This window comes from Oncorhynchus nerka, linkage group LG20, assembly GCF_034236695.1.
Source record: "Oncorhynchus nerka isolate Pitt River linkage group LG20, Oner_Uvic_2.0, whole genome shotgun sequence".
NCBI lineage: Eukaryota > Metazoa > Chordata > Actinopteri > Salmoniformes > Salmonidae > Oncorhynchus > Oncorhynchus nerka.
Genome location: NC_088415.1, coordinates 45,445,711 through 45,462,468, shown reverse-complemented (window position 1 = coordinate 45,462,468; position 16,758 = coordinate 45,445,711). Strand labels below are relative to the sequence as shown.

The window sequence follows — 16,758 nt, the reverse complement described above, 5'->3', positions numbered from 1 at the left end:
GCAAGTACACTACACACACACACACGTATACACAAACACGGCACATGCTCATACACAAACACGCATGTACACAAACAGGCAGGTACACAAACACGCATGTACACAAACACGCATGTACACACACACGCACACACACACACACACACACACACACACACACACACACACACACACACACACACACACACACACACACACACACACACACACACACAAAATCACCCTAGGGATCCAGCATCTCCCTGAAAGCCATAGCCAACAGATAACCCCAGTGGGATGTACTGTAGCCAGTCCTGCTAAAAGTGTCTCTCTTGCCCAACTCCTTTCACCCACATAATAGGCTCAGGCACTGAGAATAGACGTGTCATTTTAGCCAGAAAAAGAGCACCCACAGGTCTTTGGTTTCCAACAGTTATCAGAGTAGACCGAGACGGCCTCCCGAGTGGTGCAGTGCTTGAGGCACTACAGATCCAGGTTCGATTCAGGGCTGTGTCGCAGCCGGCCGAGACCGGGAGACCCATGAGGCGACAAACAATTGGCCCAGCGTCATCCGAGTTAGGGGAGGGTTTGGCTGGCCGGGATGTCCTTGTCCCATCACGCTCTAGCGACTCCTGTGGCGGACAGGGCACATGCACACTGACACATCGACATGCATACTGTGTTTCCTCCGACACATTGGTGCGGCTGGCTTCCGGGTTAAGAGAGTAGTGTGTCAAGAAGCAGTGTGGCTTGGCAGAGTCGTGTTTCGGAGGACGCATGGCTCTCAACCTTCGCTACGGGAATTGCAGCGATGGGACAAGACTGCAACTACCAATTGGATATCACGAAATTGGGGATAAAAAACCTAGACAGGCATCTTCCCCCTGTTTTTTTAATTTGTCAGATGTTAAATGAACTACTAAACATTTGAAGCGTTTTAAGCCCATGTTTTTCCAGCGGTAATTTGCAAGAGGGTGCACACTAACTGCACCAGACAAAGGGTACCACCCTCTCTTATTCTTCCTAGTAAGTGTTTCCTTCCAAGGTGCACCAAGGAGCAAAGATATGCTAGACAGTATCGTCAGTGGAGGGGAGAGAGAGTGTAGAGTGACACACACACACACAGTTTTGGATTTTATTTTAGCTGCCGGTGATGGGCAGGAGACGCAGGAGGTACGTTTTAAAATGAATTTGAATTTGATCAATCTATGTAGCCTATTGATTCCTACTTTATGAATAAATTATAATATAATGTAATGATTAATGTAATACTAGCCATCTAGCAATTTTATGAAGTTGGCTTTATCTAGCTAGATTGGTAGATTTGGAACCTATCTTATAACTAGCTATCAAGCCATTTCAGGCTATGAATGAAGTTAAAGTATCTTGTCTGACTATCTTAGCTGGCATGCCTGCTGGAAAGGTTGCTAATCTTTAGAGAATACTAAACTTGCTTTAATTCTTGGGTTATGATACTATATACCAGTGTGGCAGTTGTACTAAACTCTTAAGGCATAAAAGTTCTAAAGAATAAATGTGCATCATTATTAGTTCAAATTACAATTGAACAGGTGAAGAGGTATGCTTAGATAACTATGCAGAAACATATACAGATCTTTGGCTCTAGATTGCGGGAAAAAGTCGTTTCAGGTATTTTGGGGACCCCTTTCTCTTGTGAATGGTGGTGGTTTCTGTCTACTTGATAGTTGTAGAGACTAGCAGGATCAGGTAGGTGTGTGCATGTATATTGCAGTTATTCCGCTGATTTAGGGCAATGCCTGAAAGATTTATATAAAACATGAGTGTGTGTGTGTGCGTGCATACGTGTGTGCATAAGTGTGAGAGTGTATGTGCATGCGTTAGGAGTTTGCAAAATTCTCTGTGTAGACCCTTGAAACCTATTTGTCTGTGTGCGCAGTGCATGTGCATGTGTGTAGGTGTGTGTGGTGTGTGTGGTGTTCACATACCAGTGAGTGTGAATGGCTCTCTTCCATTGGGCCCCCTGCAGGCAACACACTACTGGAAGTCTACACTACAGCCTCATTGTGGTGAGGCAGGAAAGACAAAGAGAGGCGCACAGAACACGGAAAATCACTACCATTTACATTTAATGATACCTACATGGAATGGTTTTACTCTGATTCATACTGGTTTTACAGTCATGTATATCCACGAATAAGGAATAGATTCAGAAATAAGTTGACCATTATATTGATAAACTAAGTCAGACTACTATTGCAAGTACAATAACCTTGTTATGGGCTACAGTATGTCTGGGAATGATGTATCCTGAATAATAATGTGTAAAAAAAATATTCTGATGCTGGATCCCAATGCGCTGACTCAACAAATACACAAACACATGGCAAATTCAGTTGGATACTGAATACAGCAGACAGTAGTAAAGCGTTAGCTTTCACAGACAGCAAGTGTACATTACTGTGTCAATGGCAATTGTGTGTGTGTGTGATTTGGTTTTACTATCCTTGTGGGGACCAGATGTCCTCACAAGGATAGTAAAACAAGGACAATTCTGACAAGTGGGGCCATTTTGCCGGTCCCCATAAGGAGAAGGGCTATTTTAGGCTTAGGGGTTAGGTTTATGGTCACAATTAGGGTTGGGGGAGGGAGGGTGAGAGAGAGATGTGTCATATCTGCCATAAGAGGACAGAGACATGAACTGGGTGTGTCGGGAAAATAAACCAGTAAGAATAAGTAGCTATGGTCCATTGTGTGTGTGCATATAGAGAGGTAACCCAGGTAACACTGTAATTGATACCTCTCTCTCTCTCATAAGGTTTGTGAATACAGGCCTAGGAGTTCCACTGCAATGCGAGTGTTTTGCTCTCCATGGTGCTGAAATCCCCAATGCTGCCATGTAAACATACAGAATGCCCACCATCCATCCATACAATAGTGTTATACATCTCTCTCTTCTCTCTCACAGACATACACAAATGCCATGCATCCTACCACACACTCAAAACAGTCCGGCGAGACAATGAATAGATCAATTAATTTCCCTTACAACCAAATCCCTTCTGTCACTGTCATCTAATACAGCTATGTATTTAATTTACCATCTCTAGAGAGGGCCTGTGAGGATTGTTGTGTTCAATACTGCTCTACTGTAAGTGCTTATCAAGCTAACAGTTACTCTGAAAGGGCTTCCTCTACTCTCACTCGGTAATGATTCGATGATGGCACCCATTGAGTGGCTGGGAAGACTAGCTCTTCTACCTCGTCCGCCTTGGGCTCATTGTTCTTTTTCAGTCCACCCCTCCCCCCTCCTTCTCTCCTTCTTTCTATTCCCTTGTGTTCCCAGCCCAGACAGTGTTTATTTGAGTAAGGGACTGGGAATTCCCTCTCCCTTGATCATCTATCTCTGACAGAATCGGCCACATCGTCAGAGTGGGAAACCCAGACTATAGATGGTGGGGAGAATCCTAACTTCCACTTAAGTCGAATTTTCACTAAGTAAAGTATCAATTTCAATGGGATACTATAAGTGAACATTTGACTAAAGCGGGAGTTAGGATTGGTTGTAATACCAGCCAAAACAAAGGGTGAGTGGGGCCCCTTATTCTACAATGATTCTGTTCCTTGCTCCCCTTGATTAGAAAGGACTGGATAGTTGAAAGCAACCTCCTATCCAGCTGGATAGTGGCATTTAATTGCACCATATGGCTTTCACCAAACCAAGGTTTTTGTTTCTGATTGGAAAATTACTAACGAAAGGATACAAGGGAAAACACAATACAAGGATACCAGAGCATGGTATTGGTATGTAGCCTCAAAAAAGGTGAGAAGTTGTTGATTGATGTTGATGAATAAAGAAACTATCCAAAAGAGCTCAGGTAACTTTTACAACAAGTGTATTTACAGCAGATTCACACAGTCTATCCCTGTAATGTTGGCCAGATAGCAGGCAGGCCCAGGAGGGCAATACTACAGTATCTCTCTGGCTTTTCACACAGGCAGAGGCTGTCTCGTCCTCTGTTGTACAAGGGCCAAAACTAGAGCTTTCCTCTTATTGCTCTACTCTAGTGTAGCTTGGCCTCCTAAATTCCTGTCTTTAGCTCCATTATTTTCTCCCTTAACACTGAGGCCTATGCTTTGCTTGGGTCCTAGTTCCATCACGGTCTCAAAGGGCTGACTGCTGACTGCTTTCCCACTCAGTCTGATTCCATCTGTGATTTTTCGGTGTTGCACAAGCTCAGGCAGGCGTGCCCGTTCTCCAACACATCAACACACACACACATGCTCGTAAGTACATGTATGCGTATAGACACATGCATGCACGCACATACACACCACACACACACACAGTTCACACATTGACTACCTCAGGGAATAAGTAAAACCATGAGTCTTGTTGCTGCTGTGTTCCATTTTCATTCGTGGGGAAATAGAGCGACCCCACAGTGAGCAGTGCTCGACAAGGCATACACTAACAGTTTGTCCCATTCACTTCACTTGCAGTTCTTGTATTTACAATATTGCAGTACCACATGCAGTGATGCTACAGTACAGGTTGAATGGTAAGAACATAGCGAGTTGGTGTCAGTGGGGACAGTGTAACAGTAGTGGCAATACTTGTGTGACTGATGCTGGGTGGTACAGATGCTCCCGTGCACTCACTCTCATTTACCAAGTGTAGAGCTGAAGAGACACAGTCACTCACTTTGAAAGTAGCAGCTACATTTACAACCAACTGATGAAATGCATGTTCATGGATCAAGTGTACAAGTCGTGGCCCACATCTCTCAATAACCGTTTTTGAACCTGCATGGGATTACTTGGATAAATAAACAATATATAAACTAATATTTGTATGCATTTATTTTGTGGTATTTCTTAGGAGTTCCTCTGTGATAATTCTCAAGCTAAAAGTGCTTCTGTTGTCCTCTATGGAGAACATGAGTGGCTCAAGAGGACAATGAACAGAGCTCTTGCCGCAACAAACAGGTGGCCTTAACTGGCATCCCAATCTTGGCAGGCTGAGATGAATGAGTCGTGAGCTGACAGCGTTGTGAATTACAGCTCTAGTTCCATAATAGAAATGGGTTTAAAGGACTAGTTCACCCAAAGTCCATTATTGATGACCCAACAATCGTTATACATTTTCTAAATGAGGTGGGAAGAGAAGCTCGGAGAAGGGCCTCCCTCCCACCCTGTAGTGGCCGTGATCATTTTAACAAAGTGATGACTCATATCCTGCCAGCTTGGTCTTATGATATAACATAGTAAACGTAAATCCGGGACACTCAGATTAGTATGATATGTTACATTCGCTATGGTTACATCAGACAGAAGGTAAGGCCTCCCAAGTGGCGCAGTGGTCTAAGGCATCGCAGTGCTAGCTGTGCCACTAGAGATTCTGGGTTTGAGTCCAGGCTCTGTCGCAGCCGGCCGCGACCGGGAGACCCATGGGGCGGCGCACAATTGGTCCAGCGTCGTCCGGGTTAGGGGAGTGTTTGGCCAGCAGGGATGTCCTTGTCCCATCGCGCACTAGCCACTCCTGCGCAGTGCACACTGACACGGTCGCCAGGTGACGGTGTTTCCTCCACCACATTGGTGCTGGCTTCCAAGTTAAGTGGGCACAGTGTCAAAAAGCAGTGCGGTTTGGTTGGGTTGTGTTTCGGAGGAAGCACGGCTCTCGATCTTCGCCTCTCCCAACTGTACGGGAGTTGCAGTGATGAGACAAGACTGTAACTACCAATTGGGGAGAAAAAGGGGTAAAATAAAATAATAATACATCTGACAGAAGGTTACTTAGACAAAAACTAAAGTAGGGTGGATGGGTAGGTGTATAACATGAATGGCTAGCAACCCAAAGGTTGCATGTTCAAATGTCATTATGGACAAATGTAGCATTTTAGCTCATTAGCAACTTTGCAACTACTTACTACTTTTTAGTTATTTTGCAACTACTTAGAATGTTAGCTAACACTTCCCCTAACCTTAACCCCTTAACCCTAACTTTAACTCCTAACCCCTAGCCTAGCTAACATTAGCCACCTAGTTAAGGTCACAACAAATTGGAATTTGTAACATATCATACGGAATGGATGCTGGACATCCACAAATTAATACATAGTACCATACAAAACATAGCCCATCATACTATTTGGCGTGTCACAGATTTACATTTACTATGTTATGTCTACCCGAGTCCAAGTTGATCCTGCTTCGGACTCGTTAATTACCCTGACATTGCATGCAGCGAGAGTGTGGGACGCCCAGCAGATCTAGGTGCAGAGGTAGGCTTCAAGACCAGGGTTACTGTGACACACTGAAGCAGCAGGTGAGATAGACAGCCAGAGAGAGAGAGAGAGAAGGAATGAGTGAAAAATGTAGATGTGGGGAGGTGGTCAGAGAGAAAATTAAACTGAGGGGCTGGAAACTTGAGGTGTGAATATTTGTTTAAATGTGGTTTACAGATTAGATATAAATAGTAAAACATGTCAAATAGTAAATACAGACTCACAGCTAGAGCAAGAACAAACACAGAAACCCAAGTAGGCCTTCGATCAAGCCTGAAATGAACTAGTTGCATGTGAGGTGAGATGGTATGAATGATACTGACAGAAAACAGTGGTAGGCCTATCACCTCATGTCACTAATACTGTATAAAATACAGTTACTTCAGAAAGTTTTCTTAAGCCTCGACTTACTCCACATGTTGTTGTGTTACAGCCTGAATTCAAACCATAACTGTTTTCTCACCCATCTACACATAATACCCCATAATGACAAAGTGAAAACATGTTTTTAGAAAATGTTGCACATTTATTGAAAATTAAATGCGGAAATATCCAATTTACATAAGTATTCACAGCCATTTATTATGACACTTCAAATTGAGCTCAGGTGCACCCAATTTCCTTTAATCAGCCTTTCTGATTGGAGTCCACCTGTGGCCAATTCAATTGTTTGGACATGATTTATAAAGAAACACACCTGTCTATATAAGGTCCTACAGTTGACAGAGTATGTCAGGGCAGAAACTATACCATTAAGTTCAAGGAACTGTCTGTAGAATTGTAATGAGGCATATATCTGGGGAAGGGGGTATAAAACCATTTCTACAGTGTTGAAAGTTTCCAAGAGCAGTGGTCTCCATCATTGGGAAATGGTAAAAATATAGAACTATACAGACCCTGCCTAGAGCTGGCCGTCCGACCAAACTGAGCAACAAGGACCTTGGTCAGGGAGGTGTCCAAGAACCCAATGGCCACTCTGACAGAACAACAGAGTTCCTTGACTGAGATGGAAGAACCTGCCAGAAGTACAACAGTCTCTACAGCACTTCACCAATCTGGGATTTTTGGGAGAGCGGCCAGACAGAAGCCACTCCTGGAAAAAAAAGCACATGACAGCACATCTGAACTTTGCAAAGTGAAAGACTTTAAGATCATAAGGCAAAAGATTATGTTGTCTAATGATGCAAAAAATGTAACTCTTTGATCTGGATGCAAAGTATATATCTAGAGAAAACAAGGCAAGAACTGGGAGACTGGTAAAGATAGAGGGAACAATGAATGGAGCCAAATACAGGGAAATCCTTGATGATAACCTGTTTCAGAGTGCTAATAACCTTAGCCTGTGGGGAAGATTTATGTTCCAACAGGACAATGACCCCAAGCATATAGCCAAAGCAATGCTGGAATGGCTTAAGAACAAGAATGTGAAAGTCCTTGAGGCTGCTGATTATCCCGCACACCTGTCACCATTGTCTCGCGCACCTGCGCCTCATGACAATCACCTGGACTCCATCACCTCCATCATTATCTTCCCTATATCTGTCACTCCCCTTGGTTCTTTCCTCAGGTGTTATTGACTCTGTTTTCATCTCGGTGCATTTGTTTCATGTTTATTTTATTTATTAAAACACTCCCTCCCTGAACTTGCTTCCCGACTCTCAGCACACTCGTTACACCCAGCCAAAGCCCAGACTTGAATCCCATTGAAAATCTGTCGAATGACTTGAAGATTGCTGTTCCCCATCTAACTTAACAGAGCTTGAGAAAATCTACAAAGAATAATGGGAGAAAATCCCCATAAATCCAGATGTGCAAAGCTAATACAGACATACCCATGATGACTCAAAGCTAATAGAGACATACCCATGATGACTCAAAGCTAATACAGACATACCCATGATGACTCAAAGCTAATACAGACATACCCATGATGACTCAAAGCTAATACAGACATACCCATGATGACTCAAAGCTAATACAGACATACCCATGATGACTCAAAGCTAATACAGACAAACCCATGATGACTCAAAGCTGTAATCGCCACCAAAAGTGCTTCTACAAAGTATTGACTCAGGGCTGTGAATACTTAGGATAAATGAGATAGTTCTGTATTTCATTTGCAATACATTTGGAAAAATGTCTAAACATGTTTTCACTTTGTCATTTTGGGGTATTGTGTGTAGATGGTTGAGAAAGAAAATCTAAATCCATTTAGAATTTATTGCTGCAACACATTTTTTTTGAATAAGCCAAGGGGTATGAATACTGTCTGAAGTCACTGTGTATGTATAAATACACTGAGTTGTCCTTATGTTAGGTCCTGATCTGGCTATGCCAAATGGCTGTGGGCTATACTAGCTAATTTATCAGACAAGATTTGCTTAGAATTGCGTGCCATTATTTTATATTATTTTATAGTATGAAGTATACAGTTGAACAAAGCTGAATTAAATATAAGCATTTTCTCCAAACGATTTGACAGTACATGCGGGCGGCTATTCTGTGTTGAGGGGTTAACAAAGAAATAGGTACTCCAATATGCTTCATTTAGAGTCATTATTGTAACTTTAGGTTTTCTAAACACAATTGGGTTGTGTGTTTCGACGTAATATATTGTATGATGCAACTCTAAAGATTATTTGAAAAAAGTTGCTTGAAAGGCATGAGCCCTGCTTTGTTTTTTTGCGCAGGCTGTACACACTACATTAGTCTCTCATTCACAATTTGATAATCACTTGATAATGACTCAAATTTCACAGTGGCATCCCCTTTGTGGCTGTAATGCACCCTAAAAATCCATGCCTTTTGTGGCCAGTGGCTGCATTGTGCCTTTCTCCCTGAGTGCTGCGTACTCCTAAGCACCTCTCACTCACATGGCTCTCCATCACGTGATCGATCGGGTCTTTCTTACAGGCTACAAGTGAAGAAAGACACATTGTGGACACAACTACGTGTGTCCTTATCCAATTCCGAGGTGCATATCCATTATAAAGATATTGGAAGAACTGTCCACATTTACTTTTCGTCAGCCAACAAGATGAGTAGGCCTAACGAATAGCAAAAGCACTAGCCTATGTCAATCTACTATCCCACATAGTAGAAAAGTCAACCTATTCTATTCTGTGTGATAAATAAATATTCCAAACATAGCCTGGGACAGTTGTGGGAGGCAATAGATCTTAAATTAATACAACCACTAGCATAAAAAATGTGGCTGACGCAACAGATCAGAACGTTTAGCTTAAAATGTTAATAACTATCAGGCTGTTTCTTCACATTATAAGCGCAACAATGCACACATGGCGTAGGCTATAAGCGCCAATGTTCCATTAGTGGGAAAACACTATTATCAATTTCGTATGCTGGGCATCATTCACAAGTGATAAAATGTCATTCACAAGTGATGGGATCCATTTCTTTTTTTTTGTAGAGGCCATCACTCTGTTTTCTCCCGCAATTGCATAGCCTATAGAAATGTTGCGCAACATGAGATCATGGGCTCTCATGAAGTGTTTTAGTTTCTCAAATACATTTGCATTTATGTCAGAGTGATTAGAGGGACAATGGAGTGCTGAGAACCAGGCAGTTAGCAGCATCAGAGCTTGGAGAAGTCTAATTACCGTGACTAAACGGTCACATGGAATTTGACTGCCTTCATGACTCGTGACCGCCGGTGTGGCGGTAATACGGTCACCGCAACAGCCCTAACTGTCAACTGTGGGACCTTATATAGACAGATGTGTGCCTTTCCAACTCATGTCCAATCAATTGAATTTACCACAGGTGGACTCCAATCAAGTTGTAGAAAGATTTCAAGGATGATCAACGGAAACAGGATGCACCTGAGGTCAATTTCTAGTCTCATAGCAAACGGTCTGAATACTTATGTAAATAAGGTATTTCTGTTTTTGTTTTTTTAATTTATACATTTGCGAACATTTCTAAAAACCTGTTTTTGCTTTGTCATTATTGTTGAGGAAAATGTTTATTTAATCAACTTTAGAATAAGGCTGTTACGTAAACGAAATATGGAAAAAGTCAAAAGGGTCTGAATACTTTCCGAATGCACTGTATATGACAAGAATGAACACAAAGCTTAAACGTGAGACTTTATAATTAATATAAGTCATGCTTCAATCTGATCGCAATGCATGTTTTAAAGTAACTTTAATTCATATTATTATTAAGTTGTAGGAAGTCTCTTGACAGACATGTCAAATGAGAGGGTAGCTAAGTCAAATTATTGGTTCATTCAACTCGTGTTCATACCACATTCCAACCATATATATTTTTTTAATTTTACCCCTTTTTCTCCCCAATTTCGTGGTATCCAATTGTCTTGTCTCATCGCTACAACTCCCGTACGAGCTCGGGAGAGACGAAGGTTGAAAGTCATGCGTCCTCCGATACACAACCCAACCAAGCCGCACTGCTTCTTAACACTTAACACTTCTTAACACAGCGCCATCCAACCCGGAAGCCAGCCGCACCAATGTGTCGGAGGAAACACCGTGCACCTGGCAACCTTGGTTAGCGCGCACTTCGCCCAGCCCACCACAGGAGTCGCTGGTGCGCGATGAGACAAGGATTTCCCTACCGGCCAAACCCTCCCTAACCCGGAAGATGCTAGGCCAATTATGCGTCGCCCCACGGACCTCCCGGTCGCGGCCGGTTACAACAGAGCCTGGGCGCGAACCCAGAGTCTCTGGTGGCACAGCTGGCGCTGCAGTACAGTGCCCTTAACCACTGCGCCACCTGGGAGGACCTACCAACCATATTTTTAACAAAAAATATGCTCAGCATGTGGTGGAAACATGGAAATGACCTGAATGAAGCTAATATATGACAGTATTTCAAGTGCCACAGATGACTGGGGTTATTGACAAATGCCTATAAGTCTCAAGCCGGTTACTCAGGACGATAGTAATTGAAAGCACCTTCAAGCGCAGTTGAAAAGACAGACGTGCTAGGCTTCTAGCGTTGCTGTAACTTCCAGTCCATTGTCTGCATGACTTGACTGACAGCACTGAGCACATCATGACTACTTCTAGTTTACTACTCCTGACGACAGGTCCAGGCTGGTGTCAGGATTCCTTTCCAACTGAAAGACATTTTCTCACTGCTGCTGTCCCATCTTGTCCAGTGAGGTCCTCACCATGGGCCTCAGATCTGAGGCATTTTCCTAATGCCACTTCCTCTTGATACCAGCTTTTCTGCTAAAAGAGCAGTAGGAGTGCTGATTTAGGATCGGTTTTGTCTTTTAGATCACAAAGAATAGGATTACATGGACAGGGGGGACCTAAGACTCTTGATACTTAAGGCCCCGTGTCTCCTTTATTTGGTGCCCTGGTGCTCAGGAGCAGGAGGCAGAGAAGAGGTGCATGAAGTGTGAACTCAGTCAGGTCAGGGAAGAGGAGGCACATAGGCAGCTCTATGAGCAGTATACCTTGGTTGTATTCATTAGGGCACCTTGTACCAAAATGTTGTGCAACGGAAACCGAAATAAAAATACTGTTTCTTATTGGACAACTTCAGATAGTACCTCCTTGTTTATGACAATGTTCTTACGTTTAGTAAATACGACCCAATTCTGTCCATCTTGTGGAACAAAGCCTTCGAGCCTTCGAAGATGAAGTAAATCTCTGCTTGTGTCATTTTTTTAGGGCTTCAACACCTTTTTTTTAATCAAGAATAAGTCCACTACTGGAAGTTTTTCCTGCATGGGTAGGCCTTTTGTGGATTCCTATCTTTGTTGTTGAGCATCCTCCTCCTACTGTCATTTGTTGGCTGAATCAATCAATCACATTTATTTATAAAGCCCTTTTTACATCAACCGATGTCATAAAGTGCTATACAGAAACCCAGCCTAAAAACCCAAACAGCAAGCAATGCAGATGTTGAACCGCAGTGGCTAGGAAAAACTCCCTAGAAAAGCAGGAATCTAGGAATAAACCTAGACAGGAACCAGTCTCTGAGGGGTGGCCAGTCCTCTTCTGGCTATGCCGGGTGAAGATTATAACAGTACATGGCCAAGATGTTCAAATGCTGAGGTCTACCTTAACTTGCTTAATGAGCATTTGAGCAGATTTGTATGGTGTGAGTGTGGTGGTGTGTGTGCGTGCGTGCGTGCGTGCATGTGTTTGTGTAAATAGTTTTATGGTATCATTTTATTTGGATAGTCCACGGTAGATAGTTTGTAGATGTTTATCTAACTGTAGTCTTGCATATTGTCAAGGCTTCTGATAAACTTCCCTTGTCTACATTCAGAGTGAAGGGGGTTATGATGCTTGAGCGTAACTCAAACCTTTTACATCAGCAATCAAAATGCTGTTCTTTATAATAAAGAACGCTTGGCTAATTGAGCATGTACACAAAATAATCGGAGTCACAACAGTTTAAAATATCATGATGGGGAAAGACTATACATGCGCTTGAAAAAGTCCTAGAAAATCCTTGAATTTGACTTGCCAATGTCTGTTTCGAACCCTGTATATGCTACTTGCTCAACCCGCAAATGAAAGATAAAATCATCTGCTATTGTCAGTATTTTTTTTAATTCGGGCCAATAGCTTTCCGTTGACACTGGCCCGGACTGCTGACAAATTTACCTGAATGTCGAACCCTGTGTTGTGCAGTGTGTGTAGCCATTAGCCAAGTTAATGATAGGCTAAACATCAGCTGGGAGATGGAAAGGCAAATAAAAGGGAACTACAAAGTAGCCTATGCCTACCTGGCAGAATCATCATCATTTGCATCAATGGTCATTGCACCAGTGGTCTTTTGTTTTGAAAACTCCCATCACAACTGCGCGACACAACTTACGCTGGTGCTTACCTGAGTTAAAGGCCAACTACAGAAAGAAATCTACTTTTCTCAGATTTTTCCCAGACCCCAAGAATTGTCCCCAGATGTGGTTTAAGCATTGTTGAGGACTTAGAACATCCAATGTTGCTTATTTCAAATATGGCTAGTCGATATTAGCCTTGTTCTGTATGGAATACGGTTATATTATGGGACACAGGCCAGGTCATTATAAATTATTTAAAAAATTGGTGCGAGCAAATCATTTGCTGGTGCCACTAACTGAAAAAGTTAGTGTAGAGCCCTGCATTACCGTGTCAAACATAGGTTTGTTCACAACAATGGCTAGTGTTACATACACATTCCAACTGGAATATAAGACCCTGCAGTGTTTTCCCTAAAGGTCTTTAAGCGGGGTGCAAACCCCCCCAAAGTAACATCCTGTCCTGGCAACAACACCTCAGACTAATATTTCATATAACCCATAGTACTTTAAATACAAATCAGCCCTTGAAATAATACAAACTTAGTGGTACAGTGCATTGCCCCAACAAGGATGGAGGGTAAAATTGCCTTGAACGTTCTACAACTAATATACTCACACTCTCTCTCTCTCTCGCTCTCTCTCTGCAGCTGCAAAGGCCACTGTGTAAAAGGCTTAGTAATCCTTTGGCAAAGACTGTGAGCCGCGACGCTCACACAGTGATGATACACTGAGGACGGACAATGTGTACTTTGGGTCACCAGACACTGCTATTGCTCTCTTGAATGCCACAGAACTGTATTTACGCTATAGTCCATTAGCAGTGCCCTGTGAATGGGTGCAGGCTACATGTGTAGGCACATTCAAGTATAAGACACAGTTATCATAGCCACTGCTTCAATGCTTCAGGACAATAACCTAAAACACAAGGGCCAAATCTACACTGGAGTTGCTTACCAATGTTATGAGTGTTTGAGTTACAGTTTTGGACTTAAATCTACTTAAAAATCTATGGCAAGACCTGAAAATGGTTATCTAGCAATGATCAACAACCAATTTGACAGAGCTTGAAGAATTGTGAAAAAATTGGGGCAAATGTTGCACAATCCAGGTGTAAAAAGCTCTTAGAGACTTACCCAGAAAGACTCACAACTGTAATCACTGCCAAAGGCGCATATACAAAGTATTGACTCAGTGGTGTGAATACTTATGTAAATGAGATATTTCTGTAATTCATTTTCAATACAACAAACATGCAAACATTTCAAATAACATGTTTTCACTTTGTCATTATGGGGTATTGTGTGTAGATGGATGGGGAAAATAATCACTTTAACCCATTTTGAATTCAGGCTGTAACACAACTAAATTTGGAATTAGTCAAGGAGTATGAATACTTTCTGAAGGCACTGTAGCGGTCTTTTTTTTAACCTTTATTCAACTCAGCAAGTCAGTTAAGAACAAATTCTTATTTACAATGACGGCCTAGGAACAGTGGGTTAACTACCTTGTTCGGGGGCAGAACGACAGATTTGTACCTTGTCAGCTCAGGGATTTGATCTAGCAACCTTTCAGTTACTGTCCCAACGCTCTAACCACTAGGCTACCTGTTAACTTGTACTTGTGTTTTGTGTGTGTGTGTGTGTGTGTGTGTGTGCGTGTGTTAGAAAGGGAGAGGGAACAGTAAAAGGTCAAGAACCTGCTCAATTTAGCCATGAATATGCCATAAACATACCGTCTTCCTAAACAGATACAGCCTGGCACCAACACTTAATAGCTGTCCAATAAAATACTTTATTAAACTGTTTAAAAATATATATATTATAACAGCTTGCAGACTATGCCTAAAAGCACTTGAGAATAAAAATGCTTGGTTGGTAAATAACATGCTTGTAGGCAGGGAGGGCCTGTTTATTTATGAAGGGTAAGATCACCCATATAAGTGAGAACAGCTGAGAGGTAGGCTGAGAGGTCAGTTAACTTAAAGGGGAATAGCCTATGATTGCTCTAGGTGCTCTGTGCACACCTGCATGGTCCACACCATAGGGCATTTCTCTATATGTAGGGCAGCACTGACGTCGAAGTCTTTGATCCTATACATCACGTGGAACGCTGGCTCATTGATCATAGGACTGTTTGATCAGCTCAACCTCAACATGGGATCCAATTGATGCTGCCAAGCGCAGTGGCCGAGTCGGGATAGGCAAGGGTCCATTGAATGAAGGTCCAATATATGCTACCACCGAAACCAAGGCTTATGTAGAACGAAATTGCTCAAATAATAATTATAAATGTGTCTGCTCAATGTCAGTGTCTGTGCGCTCAATGTAACATTGAATCCTAATATAACCTAGCGACGCAAAAATGTGTCTAGACATTTCGCCTAAAATGATGGACCACACAATGAGCTTTCTTCACTGTAGCCTATGTCATCTTTGCGTCCAATCTTATTGGGCCTATATATAAATGTATTTAAATTGATGCAATGATGTCTGAAATATTATGGGTTTGTGTACAATAGGCTTCGCATTATAGGCTCAAGTTAATTTATAATCTTCACATTTACTGCAAAACCACATAGCATTTCACGAACAAACAGCTTATTTTGGGAGAGCATCCATTCATTTAAATAGAACTGGAGGAAAATTGCAAACGCGTCATGATATTTTCCTACCAATTGTCTGCGAATCTTTTTATTGTGTTTTCTGTCAAATGGAAGCGTGGAGTGCTTATTATTCTGATATGGTCCTCAAGTCCCATTTAGCAATTGGGGGTGGCTTTAGGAGACTACTGTAGCCTATCGCCAAAACGATGAAAATAATAAAACGCCAATACATTAGTCTATAACGTTTGAATATCCAGACAAAAAAAAACATGTATCTTACCTGTGCTGTGCACTAGATCGATGCCGGACTCTGTGAGTAGGTTTGGGTCACTTTGAGATCTGCCTCTATGCAGAAGACAGCCATCTATTCCATTTCCATCGGATGTAGCCATTGGGGATAGAGCACATGAATACTGAATCAAATATTCAAAACCCTACCAGAGGCAGGCAAGGTCAGAAGTAAGCAGCAGTAGTGCAGATATAATTCGTTCTGACAACAGCCGCTTTGAGCATCTAATGGGGAGCCATGGGTGCTGAGCAGAAATTCCTAGTATGTTGGAGCCACTGAAGTATAATAAGAACGGTTGAAGCGCGCGTGTGTGTCTGTGCGCGCTCGTGTGGGCGTGGGAGGGGTGATACGGATGTGCCGGTCTATATGTCACTACGGCCTGATTGTTCCTCGCAACATTGTAGCCGGCGACACAAATTTAGGCCAGGCCGCCTACAATCTGAATTTATTCATGTAGCCTACTGATTTATGATGCTGGTTTGGTCTATATGGATGGTGATGAGGTTGTATAGAGCAGAACATCAACACGTGGTGAAATTGGTTCATTGAATAAATCTCAGGACTAACGTTATTAGTTTTGAATTGTTTAAAAAAAATACTGCAATATATCCCAATATTTCAATGTAATGCATTTATGAATGGCATTGAAGGGCTTCAGAGACAACAGCTGCATAGGCCTAGTGGTAATGGCTGAAGGGAGATCAGTAGGTCTATTGATATAGTAGAGAGCGTAATAGACAGACATGTCTAACATTGGCTTTAATACCTTGAGAAACGACAATGTAGCCTAAGCCTCCTGCTCAACGACTGTATAGGCTATGAAAAACACATA

General features: G+C 42.3%; 1 protein-coding gene across 1 annotated transcript in view; it reads right to left on the bottom strand.

Annotated features, from left to right (window-relative positions):
* LOC115102618 (phosphatase and actin regulator 3-like) overlaps positions 1–16,252 on the bottom strand; it is a 56,372-nt gene extending 40,120 nt beyond the window's left edge. Inside the window, exon 1 of the mRNA XM_029622750.2 lies at positions 15,918–16,252. Within this exon, the coding sequence (XP_029478610.2) occupies positions 15,918–16,029 (112 nt within the window). The 5' untranslated portion in view covers positions 16,030–16,252. The remainder of the gene's footprint in view (positions 1–15,917) is intronic.
* Positions 16,253–16,758: the final 506 nt, after the last annotated feature.